The following is an 18,235-nucleotide window of genomic DNA, read 5'->3' as shown; positions in this document are numbered from 1 at the left end:
TGCTGAAAAAAAAAAAACCACCCTAGAATTATATCTCTATCTTACGAAGAACTATGCACTATTACTTTCAGACCTACCTCTACTGGCATCCACTTGTGTGACATTAATACTTCCCCCTCTAACTGATGCTGTCACTGAGAACCAAACATATTTGCAGACAAGTACCTGGTATGGTAAGTCAGCCATCCTTAAATAAGTTTCCATTTTCAAACAGAAAGGAGACAAACTGGGAACACCATTGTTAGGTCTTGCAAACTGATGCAAAATAATAGCATCTTTGGAGTCAAGCTCTTGCTGTTTCCTGTCAAAAACCAAACAGAAATAAAGAACAATCTGCTCATTACACATCCAGTTCCCTTAATTCTTAAGGGGACCACAACCTGCAGGGTACTTAAGAGTACCCAGTACTTAAGAAGATGGATGCTTAGTCAAAACCCCAAAGGGATTACAGCTCTGGTACCACCATGGCCCCAGTGGATCAGAAAACTAACTTAAAATCAACCTGCTTCTGTTACCTGTAGCCTACAGACAGGAAGACTATTTTCCACGTCTTCTCCAATATCTATGTCCTGCCAGGGACGAGAGAGATAGACAAAATATGTCTAATGTTTAATATGTGTCACACATGACTCTGAGTTTCAAAAGTATTATCTTAGCCACGTGCCAGTGGCTCATGCCTGTAATTCTGGCTCAGAAGGCTGAGATCTAAGAATCCTCAGATCTCAGTTCAGAGCCAGCCTGAGAAGGAAAGGCCATGAGACACTAATCTCCAGTTAACTATCAAAAATCTAGAAGTGGAAGTATGGCTCAAGTGATAAAGTGCTAGCCTTGAGCAAAAAAATCTCAAGGACAGCACCCAGGCCCCAAATTTAAGCCCCAAAGACCAGAACACACACACACACACACACACACACAAGTATTGCCTCATTTCATCTCCCTAATGACCTTATAACATAGGCACTATTCTTATACATGTTTCATGGATGAGAACTTTGGTGTACAGAGAATTAACTTACCCAAAGTTACATTGCTAGTAAATAAGAGAACCTAGACTAAACCAGCCTTTCTGCCCCTATGTTCTTGGCTCTTAGACTAAATGAAAATCTCTCCATCATTAAGAGAGTAACGGTGCAGACCAATTGTGCCATGACCCAGTCTACAGGGAATCATATTCAACATTCTGTTCCCTCTTCTAAGCTGTCTTGCTCTCATTTGGCCCATTACCTGTGATATTGTGGTAGCTGGCTTCTAAATGGAGCTAAAATGAACTTCTTCTCCTCCCCGCCTCTCTTTCTCCTCCCCCACCCCTCCACCTCTGCCTCCCTCTCTCTATTTCTTTTTTCTTCCCTCCCTCCTTCTTTTCATAAGGCACCCACTTTGGCCATTGAACATCTATCTTAATAATCCTGGTTTTCTCCTTTCTTCAGTCTAAGCCACACATCCATCTTTTCCTTTGGCCACTTTGTGGTGAGGACTTCCCTAGATAGTTTTTCAATGGCCACCACATAGAAATAACATTGGGTCCAAGTCTGGAAACTTTGGGGATGAAGCATAAGCCCATTACCCCCTGGCCACCTCTCAGCTCTCTCTCTCCTTCCACCTGGAGAATGAGGCCAATACCAATTCTATACTGATGACAGCATGATTGAATAAGAAATTACATCTGTAAACATTTAGTGAGCTGCCAAATACTGAGTAAGAATAGTGAGATATGCCCATTCAAAGAGAGAGGGTCTTCTCCCCTTAAGTTACAAAATGTCCTCATTCCACGGCCCACTCATATACCACCCCTCAGGGGTATTTCCCATTTTCCGTCTCACTTTACCCAGCATTTTCTAATCACATAAACTGCACTCTTCCCATTGCCCCTTCCTAAATTTTTGGTTCTTCCCCAAGGAAAGGTTTCATTCTACATTTAATTCCACCCAAGCAAGGACAAGCTCTCGATCATCATCCCATAAACTCTCACTCACTGTAGAATCCCCACCTTGTCCTATAAATTCTCCTCAACAAATTTGCTACCCATGGGTTGAGCCAACTTAAGCTCAGAAGGACTCACTCTGAAAATACTGGTGTTTTTCTGGCAATATTTGCTATGAAACAACATTATTCCCTTTAGATGAAATGTGTGGGAGCCAAGCTCCAGTGGCTCATGCCTGTAATCCTAGCTACTCAGGAGGCTGAGATCTGAGGATCAGGGTTCGAAGCCACTCAGGGCAGGAAAGTCCCCATGAGGTTCTTATCTCTAATGAACCACTCAAAAACTGGACGTGGAAGCTGTGGCTCAAAGTGATAGAGCACTAGCCTTGAGCTCAGAAACAGCACCCAGGACATGAGTTCAAGCCCCCCACGACCAAAAAAAAAAGCACACACTTAGACTATGTTCATAGAGAGCATGAACTGTAGACTTCACAATTTTGTCCAGTAAAATAGCTCGTATCACGAAGTAGTATTTCCATGTAAATTGGTAAGGTAGAATTTTGAGAACTAAAGGAAGGAGATAAACTATAAAACAAATGTCCTACTAGACAAAATAATTTCACTCTTTGATTAACATTTAATTGTACATAATAGTAAGAATGGGCTCAAGTGCTGGAGTGCCTGGCTAGAAAGTGCAAATGAGTTCAAATCCTTGAGTTCAAATCCTAGCACCACAAAAAAAAAAACTAAAGAATACATAGTGAGAAATGGATATTCATCATATGGCAACCATGTCAGTGATTCATGCATATGATATACCATACATACTAACTCCATAATATTGTGGATAGTGTTATAGTTTAAGAAATCATACCAGTCTTACATTTTATGGGGAGACAAGGTAACTAAATCTCAGCAGAGTTAAATACCTTGACCAAAGAATGCCAATGTAACTTCAAGTCTGTATTAACTCTAGCTCCGAAGCTCTTAAGCACTTCAAAGACACCCAAAATAGGCAACTCCTCAATTAATTTTTTTCATACAGCCAGTTTGACTCAGACCACTAGAGCTATTGAGTGTTAGTGATGGTTAACCTTTATTGAAGGCTCACTAAATGACCACCACTTAGAACAAAGTGCTTTACATGTGGTAACAAATTAAATCAGCCCTATGAGGAAGGGTAATAGTAATTATCCTTATTTTATAGATACGAAACCTAAGGGATCAAGAGCTTATGGTCATATCCAAGGGACATGGTTGGTTAAAAGCAGAATCTGGATTCAAACCCAGGTAAGCCAGAACTCTCTCAGTTTAGTTCCTGTACAGTTTCAGTGTATAAAATGACTTATAATGAGGTTTGAATAGGATAGAGCCTGTAGAGTAACAACTAGCTATTTTAGTAGGGGTCTAGCTCCTTCTCCCCTGGCCCAGGTGGTCACAGAGGACTAGGCCTTCTATGCCTGGCTGAGGAGTCAGGTGTTAGCTTTTGAAGACCAGGGGCTTTTGTACTCAGGGGCCACTTGACTCACAAAGTAAGTTTTCCCAGACAGGCTGAGCTGGAGTGCCAAAAGTACAACTAAGCTACCGGTAATGGAGTCATTGCTTGGTTATACAATGCACAATCAAATTCCAAATGCCCAGTTAAATTTAACATAGCTGCCACATCATCTCTTCTCAGGGAAAACACAGGGTCTAGACAATATTTCTATTTTTCATCTGGAGGTGAAAAAAAATGGATGAAACTCAAAATATCAATGCAAGTAAATATTTCTGTTTAGGTTATAATGACTAATTTGACTTCCTAAATAATTCTCACCTGTCAACTTTTTCACTCTAAAAACATAGTTCTAGATAAAGGTTAAGTTTTGTAACAGAATTCAGGGTGGGGAAGAGTTTTCAGCCGCCATGAACACAGTCAGTGTGGATATGTGTAAGAAAGCATGTGTGGATGTGTAAGTACATGTGCACATCTAGGGGCTTGAACTCACAGCCTTGGTGCTGTTGTTTAGCTTTTGTGTTCAAAACTAGCTCTCTACCACTTCTGTCACAGTTCCAGTTCCTATTTTGGTGGCTAGAGATTAAGAGTCTCACAGACTTTCCTGTCCTGGCTGGCTTCAAACTACCATACTCAGATCTCAGCATCCTGAGTAGCTAGGATCAAAGGCATGAGCCATTGGCACCTGGCTGATAGCATGGTTTTAATCACAATTTTCATCAAACATATTTCAGACTTTTTTTTTGGCCTAAACTATACAGACAATTGAAACTTGGATTTCACCTTACATGGAAGTTTCTACCTGGTAACTCCTGAAATCGGTGTTGACCCTCCCCATTTCCCAATTCCTCTATCCATAGAAGCAGACAGAATGTTGAGCCTCTGCCACGGACCTGCCTTCTCTGGGAAATGCCCCATTTCGGCACATTTCTCTTCCTCTTCCCTCACCAAAACATTTCCAGATGGACACTTTCTAAAAGCCAGGTTCCATTTTTGCGCGCGCACACACACACACACATTCTCACACTTGTATCTAGATCCTGCTCTTCTTCCTTTGTGATCTTTGGCAAGTTGCTTAACCTTCGATTTCTTTATTTATAAAATGGAGATCAAATCTCAAAAATCACAGTTATTAGAAGTGCCATCCCACATTCAAATCAGGATCCCTACTAAGTTCTCAAAAATGGCAGCCCTTCTCTGTTGTCTATTATACTAGAGTTTAAGATTTAAAACTCCTTAACCCACATAGGTATCTTTTGCTGGGGCTGTGATCCTGTCAGTGGAGGAGCTAGCCATGGACACAGGACTAGCTAATGTCTGGGTCCACACCTCTGACCCACTTGAAAGTGGTCTCTGAGCACTCTGCTATTTCTGCAAGGTCATCAAAGCCATGTTATAGACTCAGCCCTGTGAACTTCACTCCCTCCTCAAACTGGAGAAAAGCTGAGAAGATGCATGGTTCACAATGTTCAAAGGATCCAGATTGGTATATAATTGGGAAACAGTTGGTTACCCTTTAAAATACTGCACAAAGGTTTTAACTCTCTCTATGGCTTGAAGTTTAACTTAAATTGAATGCTACAGTAGATACAAATATGGAATCATCTGGGAAGATAATTCTCTGAAATTTTTCTAATTTTGCACTAAGCAAAATCAGAGTTAAATATACATATGTATATGTGTATATATACACACATATATACATAAACTCCTCAATCTTCTACTGTTGGTAACTGGTTTGAAAGTCACACATTTTCCCAGATCTAAAGGATTTCTCTCAGACACAGGAAATATTCAAGACAGAGGAAGGCTGTCCCAATGCCCTCCTGAAATCCCTGCAGGCCCTTGAAGGGTCACTTGCCATTGTCTTTGTTAACCTCTACTGCAGGATGCCCCCTCACTCCCCACTCCCAGAAAAAGACAGTGCGGGGCTATTTCTCCCTCAAAAAATATTGGCCAGGAGGGATATCTCAAGCTATAAAAAACAAAAAACTGCTTACTTCCAATGATCTTCACCCAAACACAGAGATTTTACTCATACATTCAAGTACCAATTAGCTAAAGACTGTGTCCCAACCCTGTGCTGTCCCACTACTCCAATAAAGATCTCTTATGGGGCTGGTCGGGCCCACAGCAGGGGTCTCCAGAGTGTGGAATTTCCAAACCAATCCTGTAAACATCTCTGCTGCAACGGAAGCCAGTGTTTACAGCTTCGGGAGATTCCGTGTTGTGTCAAACACGCCCATGTGTTCCTCCAGACCCTGGATCCCATAACAATAACATCGAAGCCAGAAGATGGTGCTTCATCTTCGCTAGCAGAGAAGCAAGTTAAGGCTGCATCAAAACTGTACACCACTAACCCTTAGTCGTGGGGACCTGCAGGTTTCCAGAGCTTTTCCGCATTTAGGGAGAGATAGAGGAGGTTGCTAGTTAATATTCTAGCATTGTTACCTATCAACCAATAAGGCATCTCATAAAAGTGTACCTACCCTAGCATTTCTGCAGAGCCCAATTCTATTGTTCCAAATGCATTGATCGCACTTGTGATCTCCTTAAGGGCATTTGTCACACCAGTCCTCAAGCTAACGACTAGTGTGACCCGTTGCTTTTCGGCACCAACTGGGCGAAAGACAAATGTCTTTTTCCCTCTGGGTGGCAGTTTGATTCGCCCATCCACTCTCACAGCCCCTCGCGGCCAGGTGTCCACGCCGAGAGCCGGACGCTCGGGCGCGGGGGCGCGTGGTGGAGGGGCTGGGAACCCCCCGCCCCCGCGCCCGCCCTGCCCAGGCCAGGTGCCCCTCTCTGCGCCCCTCTCTCCTCCGGCTCACCTAATGACCAGCAGTTCGTGGAGCAGATACGCAGCTGCGGCCAGCAAAGCTCCCCCAGTCAAGTAAAGGGTTTTCTTCCACCAGGGATCGGAGCCCAGCCCTGCCATGATCCCACCGTAATCCTGCAAAGGGAAAGCGATGATGTCCCCATAAAAAGAGAAGGGCTCCTCGGACCCGGCCCACCAGCCGAAGAAGGAGACACTCTGGTTCCAGCTCAGATCCACCACGCACGGCCTGGACGAAGCAAAGCCAACCCCCCAGTGCATGCTGCGCGGCTGGCTCCGGGCGCCCCTCCCAGGCCCGCGCCGCCCGCATGGGAAGCCAGGGGCCCGGCGGCCCGGCGCGGGCTCAGCGGCGCGCGGAGGGCGCGGGCGGCGGCGGCGGAGGAGGAGGAGGAGGAAGAGGAAGAAGAAGGGCGCAGGCCACGGGCGGCTGGCGCGGCCGGCGAGGCCCCTCGGCCCTGGGAGGCAGCAGCGGCCGCCGGCTCCCCCAGCAGCGGCCTCTCCAAGCCGCTCTTTGTGTTGGATCCAGGAGAAGGCCGCGTGATGTCATTGCTCCCCGGGGCAGGGAAACAGAGGCGGGATAAAGTCACCTACCCCGCACCCTGCCCCCGCCCCGCATCTCTGCGAACGGGCAGGCGGAGGCCCGGGCCGGAGCGGCGGAGCCGGGGCACGCCGGGCGGGCTGGGCGCCTCCAGGAGGCACGCCCAGGCTCCGGGACTGCGGAGGAGGCTGGAAATGCGGTTCCACGGCGTGCGAGCTGCAGTCGGGGTGCGGATCGCGGTCCCCGCCGCTCCCCGGCCTGTCCCCCGCCTTCGCGCCAGCCCCTCCCGCAGGCCGGAGCGCGAGCGGGGAGCGCGCGGGACTCACCTGGGACCGCGCGGAGCTGCGGGCACAAACGCCACCCGGCGGGGGCTGGGCGGGAGGGCCCGGATTGAGGCCGGGAATCAGATTATCTGGACATGCTGGGGAAAACGCTGGGCATGGGTACATCTTTAACACACACACACACTCACACACACACACTCACACACTCACACTTAGGGCATTAAAGTTACCCAGGTTTGGGCAGGGGGCTCACAGAGAGATGTTCGACAAATAACAGATAGGACTCTAGTTGAGAAATACTCCCCCTGGCAGACCCCGCTTTGGGGGTCTTTGGAACCATTATAGAGGAGCTCAGTGATACAGGTTTTGTGGGACCCATCCCTTCGCCCTCCCCCCCCCCCCACCTTCTTTTGGGTGCAGAAAATCCACCAACCAACCAACTGTGGTTTCCCATCCTAACTTCGTTTTGTTTTTCTGTTTTTAGTTCCTAAGTACAAACAACAGGACCGTACACCATAGAAGTTTGTGATGTACACACAAATTCTAGCAAGAGTGTAGATACTTGTATCTTAGAGGAAATGGGGGGGGGGGGGAGAACAAAGACACAGGTGTTCATGATCCTTTAGGTGGAAAGATGAATACAAGAATCCTCCTGGCAGGTTCCTCAAAAGACTCCACATAGAGTTCCCCTATGACCCAGCAATCCCATTTTTGAGCATTTACCCAAATGATCACAAACAAGACCACACTAAAGCTACCAGCACAACTATGTTAATTGCAGCATTATGTATCATAGCTAAGATATAGAACCAGCCCAGATGCCCCTCAGTAGATGAAAGGATCAAGAAAATGTGGTATATATACACAATGGAATTCTGTGCCTCCATCCGAAAGAATGGCATTGCCCCATTTGTTAGGAAATGGAAAGACTTGGAAAAAATTATATTAATTGAAGTAAGCCAGGCGCAAAGAAACATAGGTCCCATGGTTTCCCTTATTTGCAATAACTAGTATATGTCTGAGAAGCAGAAAAGGTCAGATAAGTCGATGTTAGGTGAAATGAACCCCAAGATAAGTATTCAAATGTTTTTGCTTTCATGCAATTGTTTCTAACATATTTATAAGATGATTTCTTGCTGCTTTGTATGTCCCTCCCCCACAGTATAACCCCTGCTTTCACTGTGTTTGATGTTGGTATAATTTGTGGAGGGGAAGGGAAAAAAGAAATCGTTTAAATAGGGATACAGGTGGACCCATTGCAACAATGAGATGTACAAATCATTATGTTGAAAAATGACCTTTACAACTTTGGAGAGGAGGTAAGGGGGGGCAGGGAGGATGGGGGAGATGGGAAGGGATGGGAAGGGGAAACAAAGGAGGAGGCAACAATGCTTGATAAGAAATGTACTCATTATCTTACCCCTGTAATTGTAACCCCTCTGTATGGTATTTTCACAATAAAATTAAAAAAAGAATCCTCCTGGCTTCCCTGGATAGCCAATTGGGATGAAAGAGATTCCTCCAAGGATATTAGCTCCTTAGGACAAGTGGTTCTAATACAATGTGGAGGTGTAGTACATGATTAGCAAGGCTGCTGTCCAAGCCCAGCATTCAGGGGTTCCCCAGTTATCACCTGGAAAGGTGGACATCCCAAAGACCAAGTGTGTGTAGTTATAAGTGAACCTTCTGCTGAGCTCCTGTGGCTCACGACTATAAATACTAGCTAGCTACTCAGGAGGCTGAGATCTGAGGATTGCAGATTGAAGCCAGCCCAGGCAGGCTGATTAAGTAACCTTATCTCTCATTAACTACTAAAAAGCAAAAGTGGGGCAATGGCCTAAATGATAGAGTACGGGCCTATCTACTGAGTGGCCAATAGGCCGGTATCAATCAATCAATCAATAGATAAGACTTGAATGCTGTAAGGTGACCATAAGTGCTGAAGCGTGTTAAAGAAAACCTAACTCTCATATGCACTAAAGGAGTAAGGAAGGCCTTATTCAAGGGACTACTGTAATGGAATGGGTCTCTACAGTAAAAAGATTGAAAAAGGTTCAGCTCAGTTCCAATCACAAAGAAGAACAAAGATGTACAGCCAAGGAGCAACACTAAGGAGGAGGTTCAGAGGATATAAAATGACTCTGAGAAGGGATCTAGACTATGGGGAACCACTGCAAGGAATCTAGCTGAGGGCAGAGCTGGGTGATTAGGTAAAACTTGAGTAACGAGGAAAAGGAAATTTGACTCATTCTTTCAAATATGGAGAATAGAGAATTCCAGCTACACTAACTTAGTTGAGAGGATCTCTTCCATAAGCCTGACTGAAGCTTGATCAAGGGCAATGTTTTTGTCAGGTCTACCTATGAAGGCACAAGCCTAGAGAAATAAGGTGCTACTGCTGATTTGGCAGGACAGGCGCCATCCACAAACACCATCCACTGCAGTTTTTCAGGAACTTGCGAAGGGTTAAGAAGGAGAGGGATAAGACCCTGTGAATAAGAGAAGTGGCCAGAAGAGAAGATTTTCAGTAAACAAGGATTTGATGGGAAAGTTGGACTTCAGGACTGAAGAAGCAGAAACTTGTATCCAAGAATAGTGACAGGGAGCACAAAAGATCTAATCTAATCTTCCTCCCTTGAATTTCATAGAATTTAAAAGTTCCTCTCAAAATGACAAGTGAAATCATTCTCATAGGACAGGCAGGATTCAATTAAGGTGAGAAGTGGAGAGAAGTTGATGAAGACTTGAGGAGGAAGGGAGGTTGGTATATCCTGAATCAGGCCTGATAAAGACGGTAGGTAATTGACCAGCAGTGGTAGGTAGAGTCAGGAAGGACACATTCAAGATAGGCTCTTGGGAAGAAAATCCAAGAAGGAGTCGTTAGGGAGTGTCTCCATGTTGAACAATTATACTATCCATGAGTCTTATCAGCCTACAGGAATAGAATGACTATCTGCTCCAACAGGTTCCTGGAGTGCCAGGGTCCTGGCCTTGAATTGATTGATGTCAGACAAAGGTGTCATCTACAGAACACAGAGAGATCTGTCTCCAAAAGTTAGTTTCACCCTGTATCATTGGCTCTCAGGGAGTACTCTAGGTTTGAAACTGCCAGTTCTGTGTATCTTCAAGCAGGCACCCAAAGGCCTTGTTACTGAGTGGTCTTGGTGTTGTTAGACAGGGACAAGAGCCAAGCTGCTTACATGTCCGGCTTCACAGAAGTAGTTCCTCTTGGCTCTTGGTTTACACTGCTGCTCAGGATCTCAATCTTGCATCCACCATTCAACCATCCATTCTTCCATCCATAATTCTCTCATCTTCCTATCGATGTTCTATTTCTATTTAATGATAGCAATGCTTTCTTCTGAGCTGAAATACTATAAACATATAAGAAATCTGCTTATGAAATAAAGACAACCCTGAGATACCACCTTACCCCAGTCAGAATGTCCCACATCCACAAATCAGCCAACGACAAATGCTGGAGGGGATGTGGAGAAAGAGGAACCCTATTACACTGCTGGTGGGAATGTACACTTATACAACCACTTTGGAAAGCAGTCTGGAGGGTCCTTAGAAAGCTAAAGATTGACCTCCCTTACAAACCAGTCATACCACTTCTAGGCATCTACCCTGAACAACAGGAACCAATATACAAGGACACGTGCACCTCCATGTTTATTGCAGCACTGTTCACAATAGCCAGGATATGGAAACAACCCAGATGCCCCACCACAGATGAATGGATCCAAAAATTGTGGTATCTATACACAATGGAATATTATGCAGCCATTAGAAATGACAAAATAATGGCATTTGCAGGGAAATGGATGGAGCTAGAAGAAATCATGTTGAGCGAGGTAAGCCAATAGCAAAGAGACAAACGGTACATGGTCTCCCTGATAAGTGGATGTTAAATCCAAAATGTTAGGTGATACGACAAAATTAACAGGACCACTACTAAAGATCCCCATGCTGCTGATCACATGTATGGTATATATGTGGTACACCATTATATGTTATAGACCATGATAGACAATTTGCTCCAGGAAAGTTAGAATGAGCTTGTGACTTTAAATGAGCATCATTATTCCACAATACTGTGAAATTTGGGAAATTATGTGATCACTTAATCACAATTAAAAAAAAAAAGAACCTCAGGGAAGGTAGGGAGGGAAGGGATAGTAGGGGGAAAACAATGGAGGGGGTAACAATACGCAATAGGAAATGTACTCATTACCTTACTCATGTAACTGTAACCCTCTGTATAGTATCTTTACAATAAAAATAATAAAATAAAATAACTAATCAGAAAAAGCCAAAAAAAAAAAAAAAAAAGAAATCTGCTTATGAATTCAGACTCGCCTCTACCATTCCATTCTGACCAAACTAAATCTAGACACAACTCTAGGATGACTTCCCAATCCTTTTCAAAATAATACTCCAAAAAGAGCTCATTTAAATCCTGCCCCAGTTTTTTTTCCTTTTCCAAATTATAATGGCTTCATATTGACTTTTATACAACATATAGAAAAACAATAAGATTAATTATATTTTTATTTCCCTGTCATATCCTTGTCATATAAGGACTACAGTTTCCCAATGCAGAATTGTGTGTGTGTGTGTGTGTGTGTGTGTGTGTGTGTGTGTGTGTGTATGGTCCCGAGGCTTGAACTTAGGGCCAGGACACTGTGCTTGAGTTTGTTTGCTTAAGGCTAATGCTCTACCACTTCAGCCACAGATTCCCTTTCCAGCTTTTTTGTGCCAAATTAGAGATAAGAATCTAATGAACTTTCCTGCTTGGGCTTGTTTCAAATCATGATCCTCACATCTCAGCCTCTTGGGTAGCTAGGATTACAGGTATGAGCCACTAGCATTGGCTCCAAGGCAGAATTTTACAGGAGTAATTTTTAATGTTTCTCCAGTCAGGAATTCTTGAAAGTTAAAGGATATTCTCAGTACACTTTTGTTACCTATATCAAGGGTTTCCAGAACCTTAGAGCTGTCTATGGATCTCAAAGACTGGGCCTGCTTTTTAGTCAGGAAAAAACCAGTCTTAGGAGATGTGAGTCCTACACCTGTGTGGTTCTGCCCTGCAAAAGAGAAACAAGGACTCAAGTCTAGTTCAAATCCATATTTAATCTTGAAATTCCATGCCTCCATTCTCAACTTTGCTACCACACTGTCTTGAAAACATATCTTTTTCTTTGGGTCCAAATGGTGTTTTTGTCTCTTAGACAGTGGTTCTTTATATGAGTTGAATCCTTTTCTCATGGAAATACAAGAGGTTTGTTGTACTCATCACAGATTCTTTTGCTTGATTTTCATGAAAACAGTCAGTGTCAGGATGGTTTTGACAGAAAGGATTTGTATCATCTGTATCCCATTAGTAATAGCCAATTAAGAGGCTCCCTTCAAAAGGAGTTACATTGTAAGTTAATAAAAGCAATTATGTGTTGGTTACTCCAACACTTTCATTTAGTCTTTCCATTTTTATTTACATGTTATTTTTTGATATTCAACCATTTCTGTAGCCTATAATGATGTGTTATGACTGTGGACACCACACCAGTCTAAGTATAAAAATTATTTCCAGTAAGTATGATTTGAACTTGTACATGGTTTCAAGTGGTTTCAAAATCACTCCTTAATGCTGCTCAATGGTGTGTTCATTCCAAGTCAGTAGTAACACAAATGCTCCTTTGAGAGTACCTAACACACATTGAAAAGGAGTATTTATGGACATCTACCCAGAACATCACAAGCCAGGATACCATAAAGACATTTGCACATCCATGTTCATTGCTACACTATTCACAATAGCTAACTCAGGGAAACTGCCCAGAACCCCTACAATAGATGAGTGAATCCAAAAAATGTGGTCCCTATACACAATGGAATTTTATGCAGCCATTAGAAAGAATATTAAATTATTTTCAGGGCAATAGATGGACCTAGAAGAAATCATGTTAAGCGAGGTAAGCCAAGCTCAGAGAGATTACACAGCACATATTTTTTCTCATATGTGAAAGATAGATATAACACACTGGGACATGATAAACTACATAGGACTCAACAGTCACACAGTGAAACCAAAGGAGGATATACTTAGGAGAGGAACACGAAGTCTCAATGCCTATGTTCCTCCAATCATGTAAAATAATATTTATCAAATGAACTCCAGGATATAGAAACAAGGTGTTTTTTTCTTTGTTGCTATTTTTGTTTACTTTTTGTCTTATTTATTCATTTATCTGTCTTTGAAAGAGTATGGAGGCACAGAAATGGAGGAACAAAGGTTGGACAAATACAGCACTAGTACCCGCTAGACATTATATTGAAAATGAACTATACAACTTGGTAGGAATGGGAGGGAAAAACTGGGAGTAAGGGAAGGGGTGACACTGTCAAAAAAGAAATGTACTCTTTACTTGACTGTAACTCCTCTGTGAATCACCTTTAAAATAACAATAAATAATTTTAAAATGAGTATTTATCTCACTTAATAAAGGCTATATCTGTCAATATGGCTGTCAACAGCCAATATCATACTAAATGTCAAAACACTAAAACCATTTTCTCTAAAATCAGGAATAAGGCAAGGATGTCTGTTCTCTCTACTCCTCTTCAATACAGTTTTGGATTCCTGGCCAGGATAGTAAGGCAAAACAAAGACAGAATAGGGATTCACATAGGGAAAGAAGTCAAACTATCCCTATTTGTAGATAACATGATCTTATAGCTAAAGGACCCAAAAGATTCTGTCCCCAAGCTCCTAGAGCTGACTAATAGTTTTGGCAAAGTTAGCAGGATGCAAAATTAACTGACAAAAATCAGCAGTCTTTCTGGATACCAACAATGTACAATCAGAGAGAGAAATCAGGAAAAGAATTCTGCACAAGCTTCAAAAAAATCTGGGAATTAACCTAACCAAGGAGCAAAAGACCTTTATAGTGAAGTTATAAAAATTAGAAGAAATCAAAGTTGACATCAGGAAATGAAAAGACCTTCCATGTTCATGAATAGGTGAAATATTGTGAAAACATCCATACTGCCAAAAATAATCCACAAATTTAATGCAATCCCTATTAATATCCAAATGAAGGTCTTTACCAAGGTAGAGAAAATAATCCAAAAATTCATATAGAACAACAAAACACCTCAAATAGCCAAAGCAATTTTAGTTAAAAAAAAAAAAAAAAAGCAATGCTGGTATCACAATCCCAGACCTCAAGCTCAACTACAAAAACAGCTTGGTATTAGCACAAAAAAATAGACCTGAAGATCAGTGGATCAGATTAGAAGACCCAGAAATAAAATCATATATTTAGTTATCTGATATTTGATAAGGGAGCCAAATATATGCAGTGAAAACAGACAGTTTCTTCAATAATTGGTGGTGGGAAAACACAAAATCCATATTCAGAAAACTAAAAGTAGATCCATGTTTGTCATCATTAACTAATATCAACTCAAAGTGACTGAAGACTTCAACATCAGACCTGAAACTTTGAAATTACTGCAAGAAGGAATAGAAGAAACACAAGAACATAGGCAAAGGCAGAAACTTTTTGAAAAGTCTCAGGGACATAGCAGATAGGATGGAACTTGACAAATGGGATTACATCCAAATTAAAATTTTCTGCATATGAAAAAATAAATAAATAAAAGTTTCTGCACAGCAAAAGACATAAACTAGAAAGACAGCCAATAGACTAAGAGAAGATCTTTGCCAGCAATACATCCAACAAAGGCCTAAATCCAAAATATACAAGGAGCTCAAGAAATTAACCTTTCCCAAAGCTAATAAACCAATCACTAAATGGGCAAAGGAGCTAAGGAAAGCCTTCCCAAAAGACATAAAATGGCAAAGAAAAACATGAGGAAATCCTCAAAATCCTTGAAAAGGAAATGCAAATCACAACTACTCTGAGATTCCATCTCACGCCAGTTAGATTGGCCAACATCATGGATTCAAACAACAAATGGCTGGTGGGGATGTGGGGAAAAAGGTACCCTATTTCACTATTGATGGGAATGTAAACTAGTACAACCACAGTGGACAGCAACTTGAAGGTTCCTCAAAAAATGAAACAGGAATCTTCCCTATGACCCCGCCATACCACTCTTGGGCATTTACCCGGAACATCATGAGCCAGGATATGATAAAGACACCTGTACAGCCATGTTCATTGCTGCACTATTCACAATAGCCAAGTTACAGAAACAGCCCAGATGTCCTACAATAGAATGAGTGGATCCAAAGACTGTGGTATCTATACACAATGGAATTTTATGCAACCATTAGAAAGGATATTATATCAGTTGCAGGGAAATGGATGGACCTAGAAGAAATCGTGTTAAGTGAGGCAAACCAAGCTCAGAGAAACAAATGGTGCATTTTTTTCTCATATGCAGAAGCTAGATCTAAAATACTGGAACATGTGGCTTAGTGGTAGGGTGTTTGCCTAGCATGCATGAAGCCCTGGGTTTTAAAAAGTTTCTCAGTACCACATAATCAGAAAAAACAGAAGTGGTGCTGTGGCTCAAGTGGTAGAGCCTTGAGCACAAAGAGGCCCAGGGACAAAAACCAGGCCCTGAGTTCAAGCCCCAGGACTGGCAAAAGGTAAATAAATTACTGCAATGTGGTGATTTTTCAGGACTTTAGGGGAGGAACCCAAAGGCACAATGCCTCTTTTCCTCTGATCATATAAAATAATGCTTATTGAAATGAACTCCAGGAAATGGAAACAAGAGGATTTTTTCCTTTTATTTTTGTCTTTTTTATTCATTTGTCTTTGAAGGGGTAATGGAAGGCACAGTAATAGAGGGATAAAGGTACAGCAGTGAACTATACAACTTGTAGGTGGGGACAGGGGGGAAAAACTGGGAAGGGATGACACTGCTCAAAAAGAAATGTGCTCATTACCTGAAGTATAAAACAGTAATCCCTCTGTATATTATCCTTATAGTAACAATTTTAAAAGAGGGTATTGAAAAGTGTCCAAAATTGGGCTCAGAATGTGGCTTAGTGGTAAAATGCTTGCCTAGCCTTCATAAAACCCTGGGTTTGATTCCTCAGTACTACATAACAGAAAAAGCCAGAAGTGGCACTGTGGCTCAAGTGGTAGAGTGTTAGCTTTGAGCAAAAGCAGCTAAGGGACAGTGTCCAGGCCCCGAGTTCAAGCCCTAGAGAGTGGCAAAAAAAAAAAAAAAAGTGTCCAAAATATTTATCTTTTTTGATTAACTAAGATTTTTTTTTTTTTTTTTGCCAGTTCTGGAGCTTGAATTCAGGGCTTAGCCATTGTCCCTGAGCCTTTGTACTCAAGGCTAGTGCTCTACCACTTGAGCCACAGCTCTACTTCTGGCTTTGCTGCTTAATTGGAGATAAGAATCTCACAGACTTTCCTGCCTGGGATTGCTTTTGAACCATGATGTTCAGATCTCAACCTCCTGAGTAGCTAGGATTACAGTCATAACAATTTTTTTAATGTGTAATATTTTAACTGCATGTTTTTCTTTGATTTATCATTAATATGACAGTGAAAACTGTGTATGGATATTCAAGATCTTTAAAGTATTTTATTGTTATAATTAGTACTACAGTTGTTTTAGTAATAGAAGGGTTATAAAGCCTGGCTTCACCTAAACTTTTTTTTTTTTGTCGGTTGTGGGGCTTGAACTCTGGGCCTGGGCGCTGTCCCTCAGCTCTTCAGCTCAAGGCGACCGCTTTACCACTTGAGCTACAGCACCACTTCCGGTTTTCTGGTGGTTTATTGGAGATAAGAGTCTCATGGTCTCTCCTGCCCGGGCTGGCTTTGAACCGTGATCCTCAGATCTCAGCCTCCTGAGTAGCTAGGATTACAGGCGTGAGCCACCTAAACTTTTATATTAATTTTAACTTTCATTGATGATCCTTGCCTGAATCAGTCAATATTTCACTGTAGACAATATAATTATTTAAAATTTTCCATATGAGTGACTGAATAATAGTTCAAGGAAGAGCACTGGTGGCTCATACCTGTAATCCTTGCTACTCAGGAGGCTGAGATCTGAAGATCAAAGTTTAAAGTCAGCCTGTGCAGGAAACCAAAAAGTTAGTGGTGGTGTTAGGGCTCACTCAAGTGAGGGTACCAGTCTTGGGCAAAAAAGCTCAGGGCCAGTGGCTATGCACTGAGTTCAAGTGCTAGCACTGGCACCACAAAAAAAAAAAAAAAACAAAACGTGAGGATAGGCTAAAAAGGAATAAAGGTATCTAAAATGTGAGAATCAGTTGTGGATTCCTATACCATTCTCTTGTTTTATGGGTGTGCATGATTTTTGAGTTGGATCTAATAAGGAAGCTATTTATTCAACACTTAATTTATAATGGTTGTATGTGCTAGATATTACACTAAAAAATATAGATATGATGCAGATCTTACATCTCAACTAACTCCTTCCCTTTCCTTCTTTTTGGGGGTGGGGGATCAGTCGTGGGCTTGAACTCTAGGCCTGGGCGCTGTCCTTCAGCTCTTCAGCACTTTACCACTTTAGCCATAGCACCACTTCTGGTTTTCTGGTGATTAATTAGAGCTAAGAGTCTCACAGACTTTCCTGCCCAGGCTGGCTCTGAACCGTGATCCTCGGATCTCAGCCTGCTGAGTAGCTAGGATTAGAGGCGTGAGCCACTGGCACCCTGCCTCCTTTTACTTTTTGCTATGGGTCGCACGGTAGCCTCAAACATCTATGTATCCCAGCATGGCCTTGAACCTGTGATCCTCTTGCCTCACCCTCACATGCTTAAAGCAGTTTTCTAACAGAAAGGTAAGGGTACTAAAATGTTACAAACATCCTGGATAGTAATAAATATAAGGTAGCAGAGGGGAGGGGAAAGAATGCAATGGAGATGGCTTTAAGACATGAATATTAGTTCTTCCTGGGAGGGAGTCACAAGTTTATTTTAAGGTCTGAATCTAAACCCAGGACATAGTTAATAACCCATTTGTTTTCCAACAAAATAAGATGTAAAGAAAAATAATACATGTTATCTTCCCAAGTGTAAGTAATAGAAAATGCTAATTGGTTTTTATCAGGCAAGAGTACTATTGAATTAACAAGAAACAAAAAAGATTCCATATTAAGTTAAAATAAATAACAAAACATATTCATGTAAATGTATGTGGGGA

General features: G+C 42.2%; 1 protein-coding gene and 1 long non-coding RNA gene across 2 annotated transcripts in view; both read right to left on the bottom strand.

Annotated features, from left to right (window-relative positions):
- The window catches only part of Faxc (failed axon connections homolog, metaxin like GST domain containing), a 39,650-nt gene extending 32,891 nt beyond the window's left edge, over window positions 1–6,759 (bottom strand). Inside the window, exons 1-2 of the mRNA XM_042679625.1 lie at window positions 6,244–6,759; window positions 166–301 (exon numbers count right to left, since the gene is read on the bottom strand). Coding sequence (XP_042535559.1) covers window positions 166–301; window positions 6,244–6,509 — 402 coding nt within the window. The 5' untranslated portion in view covers window positions 6,510–6,759. The remainder of the gene's footprint in view (window positions 1–165; window positions 302–6,243) is intronic.
- Window positions 6,760–16,621: 9,862 nt separating this feature from the next.
- On the bottom strand, window positions 16,622–17,547 carry LOC122107801. The gene is made up of 2 exons (XR_006147414.1): window positions 16,946–17,547; window positions 16,622–16,712 (listed from the first exon to the last, which is right to left on the bottom strand). It is a non-coding gene; the product is annotated as an uncharacterized LOC122107801 (long non-coding RNA).
- Between the last annotated feature and the right edge of the window lie 688 nt (window positions 17,548–18,235).

Source organism: Dipodomys spectabilis, unplaced genomic scaffold (genome assembly GCF_019054845.1).
Source record: "Dipodomys spectabilis isolate Male_0828 unplaced genomic scaffold, ASM1905484v1 ptg000053l, whole genome shotgun sequence".
Taxonomy (NCBI): Eukaryota; Metazoa; Chordata; class Mammalia; order Rodentia; family Heteromyidae; genus Dipodomys; species Dipodomys spectabilis.
This window is presented reverse-complemented; position numbering and strand designations above follow the sequence as displayed.